The sequence below is a fragment of the Eutrigla gurnardus genome (genome assembly GCF_963514095.1).
Source record: "Eutrigla gurnardus genome assembly, chromosome: 8".
NCBI classification, from domain to species: Eukaryota; Metazoa; Chordata; class Actinopteri; order Perciformes; family Triglidae; genus Eutrigla; species Eutrigla gurnardus.
The window spans coordinates 27,393,073-27,411,665 of NC_139922.1; the positions used below are offsets into that span (position 1 = coordinate 27,393,073).

Genomic DNA, 18,593 nt, shown 5'->3' on the forward strand with positions numbered 1-18,593 from the left:
TAGAAAAAAAAGCGTGCCTCTTCGTGCACGTAGAGCCTGTTGTTTGTTTTGCAAAAATCAACAGCGCCCGGATCATCCTGTCCAATCAGCACGCAGGGCTGTGTTCGTGCACACACAGAGCCCCTCCCCCCTCGGGTCGTTCCACTATCACAGGGGGGAGGCGGAGGGAAGTAGCAACAAGCTTCCAATTCCTCGTTAAAAACCCAAACGAGGAGGTCCAAAACAACCAAGGAAAAGAAAACACCGGTGGAAAAGAAGGAAAAAAAGAAAGAGGGCGACGGTGCCCGTGATAAAACCAGACTCAACATCGGACCCGCGTTTCAAAGGGATTTCAAAGGGCACGGAGTCGAGGGGGAGGAGCTCGGTGGTTGAGGGGGAGGAGCTCGGTGGTTGTGGGGGAGGAGCTCAGTGGTCGTGGGGGAGGAGCTCGGTGGTCGTGGGGGAGGGGCCTGAGAGTTGGAAACATTCCAAATCTGACAGAGTGCCCTCCATCCGCCGGACTTGCCCACTGGGACTTTAATCTCCTGTGGATGTTTTATCCAGCAAACTTTAATGCAATTAGAATAAAATCCCGTTTATATATCAATATACCGCCGCCTCCCAAACCAAAACAAAAAAGTCTGCTTTGCTGAGTCAAGAGCATGTGATGAGGCATTTAGGGATTTAGTGAGGTTTTTATTGAGCGTAGAAGACAGCACGGACTGAATGGGTTCCAGAGGAGAGAAAAACAAGCTTCATTATCGTTGTCATCCAACAAAAATCATCGGATTCTGCACTCTGAAGAATGTCAGTGGGTTTGAAACGCAGACTCGAGCTATTTGTGGCTTTAATGTGCTCAAGTGCATGAACCAGAGGAAGGGCTGCAACGGCAGCGATATTCCAAATGACACATTCCCCCCGGAGGAGCGTTGCCCAACATCTCTTTCTTCTTCTTCCTTTCTGTTGTTTTGACTTTGTTTATTCATCCTTGTCTCGAAGCGCCGGGTTCGTCCTCCCCTGCCTTAACTCGTTCCCAACAACTTTGATTCCTCAACACAAAAGAATGAAAGGAACACAATCTTTTCATCTTGGGCGTGAGTGAATTACCAGGATGGTCCTCTGGGCCGAACACAAGCGTATACAAAGAGTGTATTGATTGTGACATGTTTACTTTCATGGCAAAGACATGTTGGCTCTCCAACAGGAACCAGCTCATGGAGCTCTTTGTCTGTTGGAAAGCTCCCAGTCACGTTTTTTTATGGGTGAATATTTTTGAAACCGTTTAGCTTTGACGGACACGGACTATTGTAGTTTGTGGGCCGGGATCTTAATTTGTTATTTATTTCATGTCATGCAGCTCAAATGGAAAGTTTTGGAATTTCCAGTGATTTCCTGTGATTTTCCAGATTTCGGTAAACGAGTTTCTCACTGGTCTCATAAGTTAGGTGTTTAACTGAGGCTGTGTTGTTTCTTTTAAACCCTACATGCATTGCTGCACTCTTATCTAATATTTAAATGTTCACTGAAGTCATTATGTATCATGGCAGTTGCATAACATTAGAGACACAGTCCAATATATCATCTGCAAAAGCGACTAGAAAAGTGCAGCAAGTAAAGGGGAGGTTGAGGGTTTGATGCCTCCTCTGAACACAAACTGTCATTGCTCATAGACTGTATACCGCTACCAGCGATAGTACCGTACACATGCAAGGAATCGTCTTATCTACCAGTGCAAACAACAGAGGAACAATCTGTAATCAGTAGCTGGAACACTTGTCCAAACCTGTTGATCACATATCATCCATTTAAGGCTCGTAAACATAGTAAATGAGTCAATAAATCAAATATGTTGTCAATAAAAGTGTGACTACGACCACTAGAGCTCCAGTCATACATGAGGACAGAAATACGAGGCTGATGAACTGTGGACAGACAGACAGACACACAGAGATGTGCACTCACGCACGACTGAATATACATCATCTCCAAAAGTGTTCCGGATATAAGTTTGAAAGAAGAAGAAAATAACGAGGTCGGGCATAAACAGACACGTAATATAATATAATTGACAGTTATTCTGCACTCTTTATTTGGTGTTTTAATTTCATCATTAACCTTTCAGCCGACGCGTTAAGCTGTCAATCTTTGAGTCCTACTTCCCGACCTTAGGCGTGTGTGTGTTTGTGTGTGTGTGTGTGTGTGTGTGTGTGTGTGTGTGTGTGTGTGTGTGTGTGTGTGTGTGTGTCTCAGACTGGTACGATAAAGAAGAGCCGACGCTCCAGATGGGAACATTAAATAACGAGATGAAAAGAGGGAATCTTTTGAGTTTCTGTCAGAGTGAATATTAATTACAACAGAGAATTTGGCCCTCGAGCAAACGCTGACAATAAGACACGATATTTTGTCGTGATTAATGCCCTCCGCTATTGAAAAACACTTCCTCACACAGCCCTTTCCCTGCTTTATCCTGGAAGAAGAAAAGAGCTCCTTAAGGGGAATCCATATTGTTCTCACATGATATGAATCCAGCATCGCTAAGTGGCTTTGTGGAAACTTGGAGGAGAGAAACAACAACTGTCCCAGGTATTATACTCCACCGAAATCTGAGACAGCATTACATAACGGCAGGAAAGTCTGGATCACTTTATCTGGACCCACCTTTGGTCGTATCGGTGTCTCAGGTGTGACTCCGATGTTTGCTCCTCAACGTTAAAAGCCAACGTCCGCTGCTTTGGTGCAGACTCAAATATTTAACCGTTGGATGGATTGTGATGAAATCACGTTGAAATGTTGATGGTCCCCAGAGGATGAATCCTTACCGAGTTTGACTTTTCCCTCTAGAGCCCACTAGCAACTTGACATTTTAGGGGCTTTTAGCAAAATGTTTCTAACTGTTGGATATATTGATATGCAAATGTACGTCGTCACCTCAGGTGGAATAGTAAGCACGTCGGTGAACCCATAACCTTTCATCAAATGTTGAAGATCCAACATTAATAGATCCTTAAAAAAGAAAAGGTGTTCTCGGAACCAAATCTACGCCAAGACTTCCCTTTTCCGATCTATACTCGTTGTTTCCAGTCCGATTAGCAACTTGAGATGTGGGACTGCTGTTAAGAGACGATGTTTCACGATGCGCCAGTTTACGACTCATTTTAAAATCGGAAAAATCTAAATCCTCATTGGACGGTAGATTTTGGGTTCCCAGGTTGTATTTCAGCCTCTTCTGCTCTCCACACGGACATTTTACCAGCATTCAAAGCCTGCTCGAACCTGATTGGTCAACAGGACTACGAGTGTTGTTGTTTATAGAGATTACATTTGGACGACCAGGGCTGGATTCCTAGGTATTTGCCTCATTACAGATATCAGATTCTTTGAGGCTTTTCTTACTTCTGGAAGTAAACTTGGAAGATGTTGTTTCATTATGGCTCTCACTTAACATTGTTGCTTTTTAGCCGTGGTTAAACTTGTCCTTTCGATTTGTGTCGTCCGATCGTTCCAGGACACTTTAACTTTCAAGTTTATCTCAAGATAAGATGTTTGCTGGCGTTGGCGTCCGATCCGCCGGCCCTCATGCCGAGGTGGCGGTGTGGCGCTCATCGAGTTCGGGTCTCCCTGAGGTGTGGACAGAACGTGGCCTCGATCCCGTCATTTTATCAAACGCAGGTCTCGCTACACCCCCACCCACACACACATGGGATCTCTGCTGAGACCTGCTGTCTGAACGTCCCAACTTTCAAAATAAAAGCTATTAAATGACTTATATGAGACTTTTATTGTGAAGAAGTGGAGCTTTGTTAGCAGCTGTGAATCTACTAATATTGCAGGGAGGGAAAGGAAGCAGCAAAAACAACAACGTGGGCCTTTTTATGAAGAAGAATTTATAGGAAATAAAAACAATTGACAGCCGTTTCTTATATCTGATCACTATCCGATCACGCAGGTCGAATTTAGGTGTCAAGTGTGGTCACACATGAGTCCCGATTTAGTTCTTCAGCATCCGAAATGGTATCAGGACGAGTGTGAATGTGACCTCGTGGCTGTGTGTTCCAAGCATTAACTAGCTGCCGTGGTGATGTTTGCCTTAAAGCTGCTGAAACGGCCTTTTCTAACGGTTACATTAAGGTTCAATATTGTGACACAGATTCCCTCTCCCCCCCGCCGGCTTCATGACACCCAGCGACAGGCAGATGGGCCGTATGCTAAGCTCAGAGGTTTAGGTTGCAGGTCATTTCCCAGTGGGATCAGCCGGCTCCTACAGAGGGCTTCTGATAAGAGTGGTTATTGGAAGCTATGTAAACCTTGTTAATCTGCCCTTCCCCTGTGCACGGGGGGGTAATCCTAAACACCTGGGCTAGTTAACTGGGATTTCGCTGGGATTAGGGGCTCCGTGAGGGCCGAACCTGATCACGCTTCTGGTTAAATCCATCTCCATTCTCTCTTTATCATTCACACTCAATCCAGTTACCTATTTTATTCGTATGGAGCTATTTTCCATCTGCCCGTATCTGTTATTCTATGAAAACTATAGTCGGGTGTAAATGTCATTCATTAGTCCGGCCTTGAGCGATTCAGATTTGTACGTTTTAAAAGCTCAAATGTGGCGTATTTTCATCCAGATGGCGTTGTTTTGTTGGTCATTTTTCAAGGTTTTAACGTTAGCAGCGTGTCCCGAGAGATGGTGATGTTGTTGTTATTGCCTTTTTATTCTGGTCTCCGGATCCATACTGGCATTATTGACCATGGAGCCATAAATCTCTATTGTTTTTTCCTTCAAATTCCTATTCAGATGTTTCAAAATGCCATTACCCCTTTTTTTTTTAATACCATTTTTATCCGTTAAAGGTCTCTGCAGGCAAAACCAAGTGGGTTAACCAGGTTTAACAACTCAATTCTGGCATATGATGTGTATTGTCTTTCATTGTCTTTGTATTGGGTGGTTTAATAGTACAATCACTTACATGCCTCTCTCTCTCCTCCCTAGATGTGGACGAGTGTGCCGAGGCGCTCGACAACTGCAGCATCGACGCCATCTGCCAGAACACCCTGAAGTCATACAAATGCATCTGCAAGTCGGGCTATAAAGGCGACGGCAAACATTGCGAAGGTAGCGCTTTTAACGGATTAATGTGCTCGTTTTCAGCTTCAAACTTCTGCTCCCCCGTCTTTTTAACAGTACGTTGAAGTTTAGGAATAATGTCCATTAGCCTCATCGGTGGGAGCGTGAGCCTCCAGGTTATTAAGACTCAACGTAACTCTTACGCTGTAAAACTGAAGAGGAGGAGAGGCTCGGCGGACGGAGGAAGGCCTGGCAGAGCGCTTCCTCTTTGTGATGAAACGAAGCGGTGTATTTCCTGCACGTATTGGAGGAGAGAGTTAAGATAGCGGCTGAAAGCGGCGGCCGGAAGGCGCTGCCAAGCAGTCGGGGATATTTCCACTGCCAGAGGCGGAGGCCTTGCAGACTGTCAGACACAAGTCTGTTTTTCTAGGGTTTTTTTTCAATGTGCCCAAAGCCTCCCGGATCATTATATCCCACTATTTTTTATTAGTGGTATTATTACAAAACCATATTTCACAATGTCATTTTCTTTTATTTCCTTATTATTATTCTTTCATTTACTTCACTGAGTGTTTTTCATGGCCTCCTGCCTGTGACTCATAAAAAGTTTGCTTTATTGAATCTATTGTAAAAATATGTGCAAGGTTGGGTTTCCGTTGAACCTGAAGGTGAGCCGAAGGCTCCTCGAGGTCCGATACAAGCGTACTGTACCATATAAACGTATATAATGCAGAATTACAAAGCGCTTTGGGTAACGAGTGGTAACAAGCTGTCTGACTGCTGCAGAAATCATCAAGACAATAGCAGAAGGAAAGCTTTGCTTCATCCACATTTCCTCCCTGCTCATCTTCATAGTCTGTGGTTCAGGTTTGAGTCTCTATCTGAAACACTATTAAACGATTGGTTCACAATGTTAAATCCTGTCCATCAGGTGCTCATATGGACATTGGAGCAGGTTTTGCCTGCTGTAATGATTCCTCCTGGTTCATACCGGCAGTTACAGAGCCCTCATGTGCTTTCAGTGAAAGTAAGAAGGGTATTGTGGGTGTTTTCCAAGTTTCCCTGTTTGTGTTGCCTTGGACAGTATTTGCTTGTTGGGCTACAGAGGGATGGAACCAAAACAGGGAAGGATTTCTGCCTTAAGGTTAATGTGTAATGTCTGGCCACATGCTCAAAACAGCATTTTACCTCTCAACTGGTTCCATACGATCTAAATTAGCCGTCATCTTTCTGTTGTCTGTTTCTGTTCTTTAACCTCCCTGAGATGTACAGGGACAAACAGGAGGACGTGACAAGGGCAAAACACGAATTCAAGGAAAATCACGTAGTTTATTTAGTGGAGTCGTTCCAGGTTTAGAGAGCAGTAAAAAAAAAAAGGCGAGATGTTTGATTGAGTGCTGCGATCTGGAAACGACAGAGACGTGAGAGGAAGTGGAGAGTGTTTCTTTGTTTCAGCGCCGTCCCGCCGCTGTCAGCTCCGATAAAGTCCAGAGTGGAGACGGCCTCCAAGACCCGGGATCATCGGCCCCTAAATGGGCCAGTAAGTGCCGAGTCGCAGCGCGGCGGTTCTCCTTGGTGTCGGCCCGTCATCGTAACCGTAACAGACAGCTCCTCTCAGGCTGTCATGACGAGCTGCAGCCTCGCTCCTTGTCAGTGTGTCACATTTGCTGGGTTTTAGCTACCGGGACTGATGACCTTTAGGGTCACATCGATTATCGTCTCAGCCTGTTATTAAGTATCGGCAGTAACAGTCAGCCTGTAATGTCACAACTAATGTAACATAGATTCCTTTATCTCTTACATTGGCTTTAAATAATGTCTTTTTGGATGTATAAATGAACATTTCCATACAAATATCTGCAGATTGTCACAATTGACTTAATTCTCTGTGTCTCTGTAGCTTTTGTTCCCCTTATTCTGCATGATGCTATTTTAGAGGCTTTTATTCTGAAATCCAGTGAAGCTCTGGGATGTACGGGGTTACATTAGTACCTGGTGATCTAACACTCTTCCCTGTTTGACCTCACAAGAGCTCTAATGAATAAAACGGATCATTATCCCTCTCCGTATTGTAGCAAACGTCCCTAATTTCACTCACAGATTTGAAAAAATAATGTTTCCTGTTTGAAGAAGTTTATTTGCTTTCGGGCAGAGATTAAAGCTCATAAGAATTTCCTTTTGTGAGAGGGACAACGTGTTGATTAGCACTCTGTAGAGGTCCTGATTAGGGGTGAGTATTGGCAAGAACCTTACGATACGTATCACGATATCACAATATCGCGATATAAATAAAGATGAAAACCTGTACCTGTATATGTACATCAGATGATATTGATCAGAGGACAAATTGAGTCAAAACATATTTCATTCAAAACAGCCTCTCCATTTTATTAATTCCCATGAAATTCACTGAAAATATAGAAAATAAAATGAAAAAGGATAAAGTACTGCATTCACAAGTCTAAACATGAATCTTTTTTTTAATCGATCTTTGTAATTGAAATCGATATTTTTACCCACCTCTTGATACGTCCTGATACGTGAAAACTGTTTTTATTCGTATTGAACTCCTGATTGGTTGAGGTTTCCTGCTCTCACCTTGTGCGTCTTCGTCCTCCAGATGTGGACGAGTGTGCGACCGAATACAACGGCGGCTGCGTCCACGAGTGCATCAACATCCCGGGGAACTACAGGTGCACGTGCTACGACGGCTTCCGCCTGGCTCATGATGGACACAACTGTCTGGGTGAGTGTGTTTTTTCTGCAGCTGCCTTAATTATGCAGGAAAATGGCGTTATATAAGCAGCTTTTGTCAGGAGAACACATGCATTAAAACTGCATGTCACATTTGAGGCTCTGACAGAAGTCATGCGGTTGCATAAATTTCCCTCCCTGCATGTGTAATGTCACATCATGGATGGTAATATATGTTCCTGAGCTCTTATTTGAGCCATTTTGCATAGCAGGTAGTCTCGGAATTTATTTTCACAAAGTTTTTCTTCTTTTTTTAATAAGTCTGAGGAAAAGTGGTGAATTTATGAAGAGCTTGACCCTGAGCGGGGAGCTCATACTTTCCCAAGGTTTAATATTTCACCAGTGTGCCATTCATGTTAACCCCACAGAGAATGTATTACGCTTAAAAGGTTATGAAATGGAAGAAGGAAAAAAAAAATACTGATCTTCCTCCTGCTGCTAAACATAGACATCATGCACCCGTCTCCCCCAAAGCTGTCTCTCCCGCTCCTTCTCCCCCCATTTACCATCCCACATTCTTTCATTTTGTTTTTAACCCCCCAGTCAGACCCCCTCCCCCCCAGAAATCATCTCCCTCTTTGGTAACAACCTCAGCTCTTGACGTTGAAAGCCGACTCACCCTCGTAGCTGCAGCGGATTTCACATTCAGGGGAAGTGATGACAGAGAAACTCACCAGCACTCGGCGGTGATTCGCTGTGAAGAAGATGCTTTTATTTTGACACACGACGAGGCAGCGCATCGGTTTCCCTGGCGATGGCGGGATTAAGGTGGAAGAAGGGAAAACAAACAGAAAACATCTCCAGATCGATAATACAAACATGCTGTGACTCGTCGCTGCTGTCGTGTTTCCCCGAGTGTCTTATTGTACTGTTTACAGCTATTTTTCCTGCGTTCAGTTGAGTGGATCATTTCCTGTGCTTGTGGATCGGCTGACCCGCCTTGCTTGCATGCAGGTGTGTGATTGCAGTATCCGGTTTCATCTCATCAATAGAACTTTGATTTCATTTGTTACAGCCAAACACACTTTTATTTTCTTCCCCTGCCATGTTTTATTTTCTCACAAAGTCTCTCATGTACGACGGCATTTTAGGGCAACTGTAGAAAAAAAAAACCGAGAGGGCAACAATATTCAGAGAAGAAAAGGTAAAAAAAAAAAATTTAAAAAAAACTCCCAAATCTGCGACTTTAGAAATTCGCAAAATCTGTGGCTTAATAAACTCGCAAAATCTGCGACTTTATAAACTCGCAAATTTGCAACTTTTTTTCTATTATTTTTCAAATGACTACATCACAACGTGACAATGCCTCGTTAAGTTTCTTAGGGTGATGATGTTGATGCTTGACGTTGTTACACGTGATGTAAGACGTAAAAAATAAGTGCGTACATTCATGGGAAGTAAGCTCGCGTAAATGCTGGTTGTTAAAGTAGCAAATTTGCGAGTTTATAATGTAGCACATTTGCTACATTTTTCTGATGAATACGTCACAAGGTGTGACAACCCCCCGTGATGTGTTACTTAGAAAAATAAATGCGTACATTCATGCGAAGTTAGCTCACGTACAGTAAATACTGGTTGTTAAAGCAGCAAATCTGTGAGTTTATAAAGCAAATGTGCTACTTTATAAACTTGCAAATTTGCGACCTTTTTTTCTCTGAATATTGCCCCCCTCTCTCATTGTTTTTGTTTTTTTTTCTCCGGTGGCCCTGAAACGCCGTCTTGCATATTCAATCTAATTCATTATTAAATGAGTAAATGTGTTTTTTAATCTAAATATGGTGAGCAGGGTCGACACAGCCAGAGAATGTGTGCATACCTGCGTAGCTGTCAAGTACAAATCCAGCACTCGCCGTGAGACGTTTCAACAACATCTTTTCTCAAGAATATAAACTCATTCTAATGCCTCCGCTCTGCTCCGCTCAAGGAAATAATCCTCTGCACAAACACAGGAGACGAGCTACAGCCGAGGTTTCATGTTTAAGGCCCCGGCTTCCTTCTTCCAGGTTTAAGCTCCTTTTTGGCCCCTGAGAAAAAAAAGATTAGTCCCCTTGGCCCCGGAGAGCAGAGAGCCCCAGCAGCTGGTTTGCCAGACGAGGTCAGACCCTCAGAGCCCCTTATAGACCAGATGTGCTGCAGAGGAGGAAAACCTTCACCTGATCCTCAGAAGGTCTTGAGCTCCTTGACTCTCGTGTTTGTTTCTCCACAAAGTTCTTTTATTTTGGCTGCTTTTCGTGGTCCGTATTTTACTCTCGGTGGTGTCCGTGAGTTTCTCTCAGCTGTGTGTGATGCTCATCCCCCGTCCCCGTCTTCCTTGTTTGCCCGCCGTGATTTGTTGGCAGCGTAATGACATCGGGGCAGCGGCGGCGGCGGGCGGCGGAGCATGAACGCCTCAACCCGACTCTGCTCCGGTTTCTGAGGTCCTCTCCTCTCGACTGCCCCCTAAATCCCACAAAGATGTCAGCGAGGCAGCAAGGTGGAAGCGATGCAATATCACAGCACGCCGCTGCCGAAGTGAGATGTCACTCGCTGTATAATTTACCTCACGGGGAGCTATTGTGCCCTCCTGAAAACCCTCACGCCGAAGTGGAGGGGCGGGAGGGGGGAAGTGAAGCGTGTGAGAAGTTGATTACATCTTTTATAACTGTCACCACTGTTATATCGCAGGGCAGGGATGCCATTTCATCACCACGCCTTCCTTTTCTTTCCGTGGCTGTAAAGGTTTTTTTTTTTTTTTTTTTAGAGTCTTAGGAAAAACAGAGGAATCAATGTCAATTTAATCCAAAACACACATCCTCTTGAGAATGAAAACCAGATGCGGGGGAAGGCTATTAGCTCCCCACTGTAGCACCACCGTCCCCACATTTATGACCTGTGTGTTTTGGTTGAGGTCCTAGCAGAAACCCAAACACCCTCTTATCATTGCTAGTTCATTAAAACGCTCTCAAGGAGCTCAATATCGCAAAGCATCTGCACAAATGCCCCCTCCTGTTTTTTTTGTGTTTTTTTTGCTTCATAACCACACGAAGCACCGACCGCCTATCTGGAAGTGGAACACATGTATGTATGAGGATATTCTTTATGCAGCAGAGTGGGAGAAAACAGAAAGCAGGCTTGAATGAAGCGGATGTTTGACCACCACGCTGTAAAAGATACGACTTTTACTCATATTCATCTCAATCAAACACACACAGGCTTAACCCTGCCATGTTCCCTTCTTTTGATTTCTATTGACCAACACTGATTTGCTTTGTATTGATCCTGCGGTGCTCAATTCCCTGTGCAATCTATAGGGAAATGAACGCCCTTTTACTTTAACCTTCCCCAAAGACGCAGCATGATCCATAACATGAAAGCAATGTCATTACGTCTCTGAAACGGGCCTTTTTTTGAAGCGGCGGCGAAGAAAAGGTCACGTCAGTTTAACACTATTTGGTGTTTTGCTGATGGCTGTAATTGTATCGTGACATTGTGGTGTTTTTTTGAAGAATATCTCGAGTCATCGCCGGCCCGAGCCTGTATCACTGCTCTTGTACTCCTTTGCTTATTATAGGTAGTATGTTAAGGTGTATTTTTGGACATATTTAAATTTTTGGAGGAAATAACGTTTGCAGTAACCCTGCGGACCCCCTAGGGGTGCCGGACCCCCCTGTTGAAGATCTCTGCTTTAGCGAACGTGTTGCAAAAGGTTGCCTAATCAAACAGGAGGTTTTCCTGAATGATGTTTAAATGCATTCCTTTTAAACCAGCAGACTCATGTTTGAGTCCTGGAAGCTTTTGAACCGCCGGCCCTTTAACTCCTCCGATATGTCGGACCGAGATCTGGCGAACCCCGGCTCCCATCGCACCCAGAGGAGTCCAGCGTAGGACTGGTGCTGGGGGGTGGCTTAGCGCTAACCCTCCTCACTTCCCAGGATGCAAATCCCCTCGCCCTCGCCCTCCCCCCCAGTTAGCAGTCACTCTGCTTTTGTTGTGACACGCTCGGATCGAGTTGGAACAAGAGAGTCTCTCCACAGTTCAGGGGGAGTGATGAGTTAAAGGGACGTCTGTGAGATTGGTGCATTAGCCTCCCCCCCCTCCCTGAAGAGGATTGTTCGGTCCCATCCACCATGAAATGAACAATTCCAGCCGAGCCCACTGGCAGGGCTTTTTTTAGGGGAAAGTCAAGCCTGAGATTGGGCTTAGAGAGGCAGACTGGGAGCCGTCAAGACGTCAGCGCCAGCCTCAAGGCTGTCCGACCCGACACTTCTGTTAGAATACTTCCACACTTCTTTTGGATTATCTTTAGTTGTTTTTTTTCATTTAGGAAAGATGTGCTGATTCATCAAAAACTGCTTACCTGGGAAAACCCAAAGTTGAAAGACGTCCAATCAAAGCATGAATTAGTTTTCTGTTTACGTAAAAATGCATGAATTTGATCTCTACCTGCTGATTTCTGAAGGAATGAAATGCCACAGCAAACAGAGATTTTAATCATGTTTGCATAGCAGATGTGAGCCGGTGGCTTGAAACACGGTTCAGATCAGAGCAGCCAGGAAGCACTGGAGCTAATAAATGTTCAAAGCTTCAATACTGTAAGTGTCTTAATGCATCAGCTTCCAGTTTGAAATCAGTCAGCCACACTTCTTTGATTTAACGGAGTGTGAGTGTGTTCTGCAGATGAAAAGATCGGAGACTTCCTGCAACACATCCGTTTATGGAACATCAACGTTTTGTTCACGCAAAAGCCAGTTTGCCAGCGTGTGTGAACCCGGGTCCCCCCCCTCCCCACCCGGTCCGGGTTCAAACCTGGCGCCGTGGTCGCCGTCCGTTCATGTGGGCCGAAGAAATGCGCCGTGTCATTGCACTCCAGCAGCGACTGGAGGAGCGAGAGGAAATCCTGTAATCCTGTTTAAAACAAGAAAGGATCTCGTTTTAATTGGAGCTGTGTGTGTGTGTGTGTGTGTGTGTGTGTGTGTGTGTGCCGGTCAAGCCAAGCCGTGCCTGTTCCTCCACCAGAGCGTCCACCAGCTGTTTTGCTGCCTGTCGCCCCACATGGCTCCGATTTTCTGCCTTATTAAAAAGTGTGTTGCCTCTTTTTCGACTGCCGTAAACAAAAAAAAAACAAAAAAGAGTCCAGAGTCCGTCCACTCACCTCCTGGTCTCTGGTCTCTGGTCTGTCTAGACCACAGAGACGGATCTGTCTGATCCAGAGCAGTGGGGATGGGATGCATGGACAGCTTTGATGACAGACACCGTCGTTTTTCACTCAAAACCTCCGGCTCAGCAATAAATGCCCCCGAAGTTGCTGGGGAAAAAAAGGAGAGCAAAAGAGTTGAGTGTTTTCTCTGAAATAAGGGTTCAGGAGTGTTTCTGTAAAGGCGACCGCGGTGTTTACACGGCTCTAAAGCTCCGCGAGGCCAAACGTTCTATATACAGTCGAGGCTATCTGGAAACCAGCGGACACGGCCTCGGCAAACACCAGCAATCTCTTAATCTCCGTTTGAACCTTCCCTCTTCCCCTCCGACCAGCTCGGATCCACAAAGAGACAACTCTCATTTTTCAGACGTTTTAAACTTGATTACGTTTTTTTTCCGTTCTCCAATTTTTTAAAAGTCCAAATAACACGAGCGGGCCTGCGCCAGAAAAAAAAAAAAAACCTTTTCCGCTTGGAAATATTTGCCTTGGACGCCGGCCTTGCCCAGCACACAACACAGGCAATTATGGGAGCTATTTAAACAGGGAGATCTACTGACAGGCGACGCCTCATTTGGAGGGATGAAGGAATCAGGAAATGAAACCTTCATTGATGCGCTGAGGGGATGGAAACAGGAATTTCTTCTCCAGGCCGTTCGCCGAGGACCGTTGTAATCGCCTTATTACGGGTTTTGGGGGTTTATGTGTGTGAGAGACTTTGTGTGTCCCGTATGAAATGTGGATTTTTTTTCAGTTTATCTGTAAAGGTGCAGCTGTAGGTTGTCGGCAGCTCAAAGGGCTTCTCTCTCTGGTGCCGATGCTTTCATGATGAGGCCACGCTGTCGAGTCAAAGCCAAACATGTTCCCTTTTACTCTGATTTAAAGTCGAAATGTTAACTTTCTGCAGAGAGACGACCTTCACTGACATGACACGTGGTTTTTAGCGGAGCGGGAAGGTCACGAGTATTACCTCGACCCAAGAGTTTCCGTCCTGATCTCCGGTCTCGCTGTGATTCTGCCTTTCTGTCTCCGTGGAAAAGAAAGGAAAGGAGACGGACTGTGGAGCGAAGTTTAATTTCTAACTCCGGGTGCTGAGAATTCCCCCAGAAAGGGAAACTTAATCTGGAGGCCGTCTCAGACTGACAAATAGACAGTAAATTAGTTTCGCATGACGGTTTATTAAAAAAAGCCTTGTGTATACAGCAGATTATTGATGCATCGAGCAGAGGGGATGGATAAGGTTCCAGTGTGGTGAGGGGGGGGGGGGGGGTCACCTCCAGTCTATGGGGGGGGGGGACATTTTTAACATCTTTTTATGTTGGAAATAAACAATTATATCAAAAGATTTATAGTTCTTCCACCGCCGTTCATTTTGTTCCATTTTAATTTTAGACAAAAGTAATTTTTTTTAGATTTTGAGCCGTTAAGAGAGACCAGCTGGAAGAGACCATCATTCATTATGGGGGTGGAAATGAAGTCAGCGACTCTATTCCGTGGTCAGTTTCCCTTTTTGTTGCCACGGCGACAGGACCAGACCCCCCGGGCGACACCTTTGTCAACGCTCCTCCGCCTGACGTGTCGACTCGAGGTGGATTTACATGGTTGCTGGTTTTCCACCGTCCTCCTCCTCCTCCTCCTCCTCAATACTCTCTCCTTTTCCATCTCTACTCAACCCCCCCCCCCTCCTCCCCCTCCTCTTCCTCCTCCCTCCTCCTCCTCCTCCTCCTCCTCATACTCTCTCCTTTTTCCATCTCTACTCAACCCCCCCTCTCCTCCCCCTCCTCTTCCTCCTCCTCCTCCTCCTCATACTCTCTCCTCTTTCCATCTCTACTTGACCTCCTCCCCTCCTCCTCCTCCTCCTCTCTCTCTTTCCATCTCTACTCGACCTCCTCCTCCTCCTCTCTCCTCTTTCCATCTCCTCCTCCCCTCCTCCTCCCCCTCCTGCTCATACTCTCTCATTTTTTCCATCTCTACTCAACCCCCCCTCCTCCTCCTCCACTCCCCTCCTCATTCTCCCTCCTCCTCCTCATACTCTCTCCTCTTTCCATCTCTACTCGACCTCCTCCCCTCCTCCTCCTCCTCTCTCCTCTTTCCATCTCTACTCGACCTCCTCCTCCTCCTCTCTCCTCTTTCCATCTCCTCCTCCCCTCCTCCTCCCCCTCCTCCTGCTCATACTCTGTCCTTTTTCCATCTCTACTCAACCCCCCCCCCCCCCACCTCCTCCTCCCCCTCCTCCTCCTCCTCCCCCTCCTCTTTCTCCTCCTCCTCATACTCTCTCCTCTTTCCATCTCTACTTGACCTCCTCCCCTCCTCCTCCTCCTCTCTCCTCTTTCCATCTCTACTCAACCTCCTCCTCCTCCTCTCTCCTCTTTCCATCTCCTCCTCCCCTCCTCCTCCCCCTCCTCTTCCTCCTCCTCCTCATACTCTCTCCTCTTTCCATCTCTACTTGACCTCCTCCCCTCCTCCTCCTCCTCTCTCCTCTTTCCATCTCTACTCGACCTCCTCCTCTCTCCTCTTTTCATCTCCTCCTCCCCTCCTCCTCCTCCTCCTCCTCATACTCTCTCCTTTTTCCATCTCTACTCAACCCCCCCTCCTCCTCCTCCCCCTCCTCCTCCTCCTCCCCCTCCTCTTTCTCCTCCTCCTCCTCCTCATACTCTCCTCTTTCCATCTCTACTCAACCTCCTCCCCTCCTCCTCCTCCTCTCTCCTCTTTCCATCGCTACTCGACCTCCTCCTCTTTCCTCTTTCCATCTCCTCCTCCCCTCCTCCTCCTCCTCCTCCTCCTCCTCCTCTCTTCTCTTCTCTCTCTCCTCCTCCCCCCTCCTCCCCTCCTCCTCCTCATACTCTCTCCTCTTCCATCTCTACTCGACCTCCTCCTCCTCCTCTCTCCTCTTTCCATCTCCTCCTCCCCTCCTCCTCCCCCTCCTCTTCCTCCTCCTCCTCATACTCTCTCCTCTTTCCATCTCTACTTGACCTCCTCCCCTCCTCCTCCTCCTCTCTCCTCTTTCCATCTCTACTCGACCTCCTCCTCCTCCTCTCTCCTCTTTCATCTCCTCCTCCCCTCCTCCTCCTCCTCCTCCTCCTCATACTCTCTCCTTTTTCCATCTCTACTCAACCCCCCTCCTCCTCCTCCCCCCTCCTCCTCCTCCTCCCCCTCCTCTTTCCTCCTCCTCCTCCTCATACTCTCCTCTTTCCATCTCTACTCGACCTCCTCCCCTCCTCCTCCCTCCTCTCTCCTCTTTCCATCGCTACTCGACCTCCTCCTCTTTCCTCTTTCCATCTCCTCCTCCCCTCCTCCTCCTCCTCCTCCTCTCTTCTCTTTCCATCTCCTCCTCCCCCCTCCTCCCCTCCTCCTCCTCATACTCTCTCCTCTTTCCATCTCTACTCGACCTCCTCTCTCCTCTTTCCATCTCCTCCTCCTCCTCTCTTCTCTTTCCATCTCCACCTCCCCCCTCCTCCCCCCTCCTCCCCTCCTCCTCCTCCTCCTCATACTCTCTCCTTTTCCATCTCTACTCGACCTCCTCCTCCCTCCTCTCTCCATCTCCACCTCCCCCCCTCCTCCCCTCCTCCTCCTCATACTCTCTCCTTTTTCCATCTCTACTCGACCTCCCCCCTCCTCCTCCTCCTCCCTCCTCTCTCCATCTCCACCTCCCCCCTCCTCCTCCTCCCTCCTCTTTCCATCTCCTCCTCCCCCCTCCTCCTCCTCCTCATACTCTCTCCTTTTTCCATCTCTACTCGACCTCCCCCTCCTCCTCCTCCCTCCTCTTTCCATCTCCTCCTCCTCCTCTCTTCTCTTTCCATCTCCCCCCTCCTCCTCCTCCTCTCGTCTCTTTCCATCTCCACCTCCCCCCTCCTCCCCCTCCTCCTCCTCCTCCTCCTCATACTCTCTCCTTTTTCCATCTCTACTCGACCTCCCCCTCCTCCTCCTCCCTCCTCTCTCCATCTCCTCCTCCCCCCTCCTCTTTCCATCTCCACTTCCCCCCTCCTCCTCCTCGTCCCTCCTCTTTCCATCTCCACCTCCCCCCTCCTCCTCCTCCTCCCCTCCTCTCTCCATCTCCTCCTCCCCCCCTCCTCTTTCCATCTCCACTTCCCCCCTCCTCCTCCTCGTCCCTCCTCTTTCCATCTCCACCTCCCCCCTCCTCCTCCTCCTCCCTCCTCTCTCCATCTCCTCCTCCCCCCTCCTCTTTCCATCTCCTCCTCCCCCCTCCTCCTCCCTCCTCTTTCCATCTCCCCCTCCTCCCCCTCCTCTTTCCATCTCCTCCTCCCCCCTCCTCCTCCCTCTTCTTTCCATCTCCACCTCCCCCTCCTCCTCTTCCTCCCTCCTCTTTCCATCTCCACCTCCCCCCTCCTCCTCCTCCTCCCTCCTCTTTCCATCTCCACCTCCCCCCTCCTCCTCCCTCCTCTTTCCATCTCCACCTCCCCCCTCCACCTCCTCCTCGTCCCTCCTCTTTCCATCTCCACCTCCCCCTCCTCCTCCCTCCTCTTTCCATCTCCACCTCCCCCTCCTCCTCCTCCTCTTTCCATCTCCTCCTCCCCCCTCCTCCTCCCTCCTCTTTCCATCTCCACCTCCCCCCCTCCTCCTCCTCCTCCCTCCTCTTCCATCTCCTCCTCCCCCTCCTCCCCCCTCCTCCCTGCATTCCTCCCGTCACCGGGCTGACAGACACTCGTCATCAGCAGGTACTCTGGCTCAGGTGGATCAGGTTTCGCTCTTTGCCTGGAGATTGTGCTGCGTGTGCACTTTTCTGGCTTAGTGCTGCACAGCTGGAGGTTTTCAGTCAAACGCTGCCATGTCAGATAACCATTAAGACATGACATGAAGACACATGAAGACCAGCTCCTCTGGCTTTCCCAAACATCCCAGCACCTTGGGTTTTCTATAGTTTCTATAGTACGACATTTGCACTATAAAAGCATCCTCACAGTCATATTTGTGCAGAAATCCTTCTTTTTTCATATAATGCAAACTGTTGGTGAGAGGTTCAAGGTTCTCAGACTTGATGTTCTTACCTTGAAGAACATGTTTTGTTTGTTTGTTAGTTGCTGTTTCTGGACATTTTTTAATTCAAAATTGATTTTATTTAAAGCAGGAGGGAAGAAGAAGCACCTCTTTAATCTTAATATTTTTTAGATTTGTTTCTGAATTGTTCAGGAGTGGAAAGTAACTAAGTACATTTACTTAAGTACACATTTGACATACTTGTGAGGTACTTGAGTATTTCCAATCCATTATACTACACATATACTTCTACTCCATTACATTTAAGGCAGAAGCGTTGTACTTTTTACTTCACTACACTTGATGGAGAGATTTAATTAGTATTTATTTTACTAAAAAACTACTATAATTACTTATAAACACACTTATGGACTAAACAACTCAACTTTACACCAAGTAGTTAAATCTGGCTCCACCTCAACGATCTACAATGATAAAACTCTGCTTTCCCATGAATGCACCACTAATAATAATTCAATAATAATCATGTTTTCATAACTACAACTACTTTCACGATATTTGAAGTGTATCCTAACAGACTATTGTTATATTATATATTATTATAAGTATCTCAGTACATTCGCCAACACAATTCATATCACACACGAGAAAATACAATAAAAAGGAATA

General features: G+C 46.8%; 1 protein-coding gene across 1 annotated transcript in view; it reads left to right on the forward strand.

Moving 5' to 3' along the window:
• Window positions 1-18,593, forward strand: part of LOC311017803 (uncharacterized protein) — a gene marked incomplete at its 3' end in the record, with an annotated part of 31,327 nt that overhangs the window by 9,940 nt on the left and 2,794 nt on the right. Inside the window, exons 2-3 of the mRNA XM_084016380.1 lie at window positions 4,967-5,089; window positions 7,662-7,787. Coding sequence (XP_083872506.1) covers window positions 4,967-5,089; window positions 7,662-7,787 — 249 coding nt within the window. The remainder of the gene's footprint in view (window positions 1-4,966; window positions 5,090-7,661; window positions 7,788-18,593) is intronic.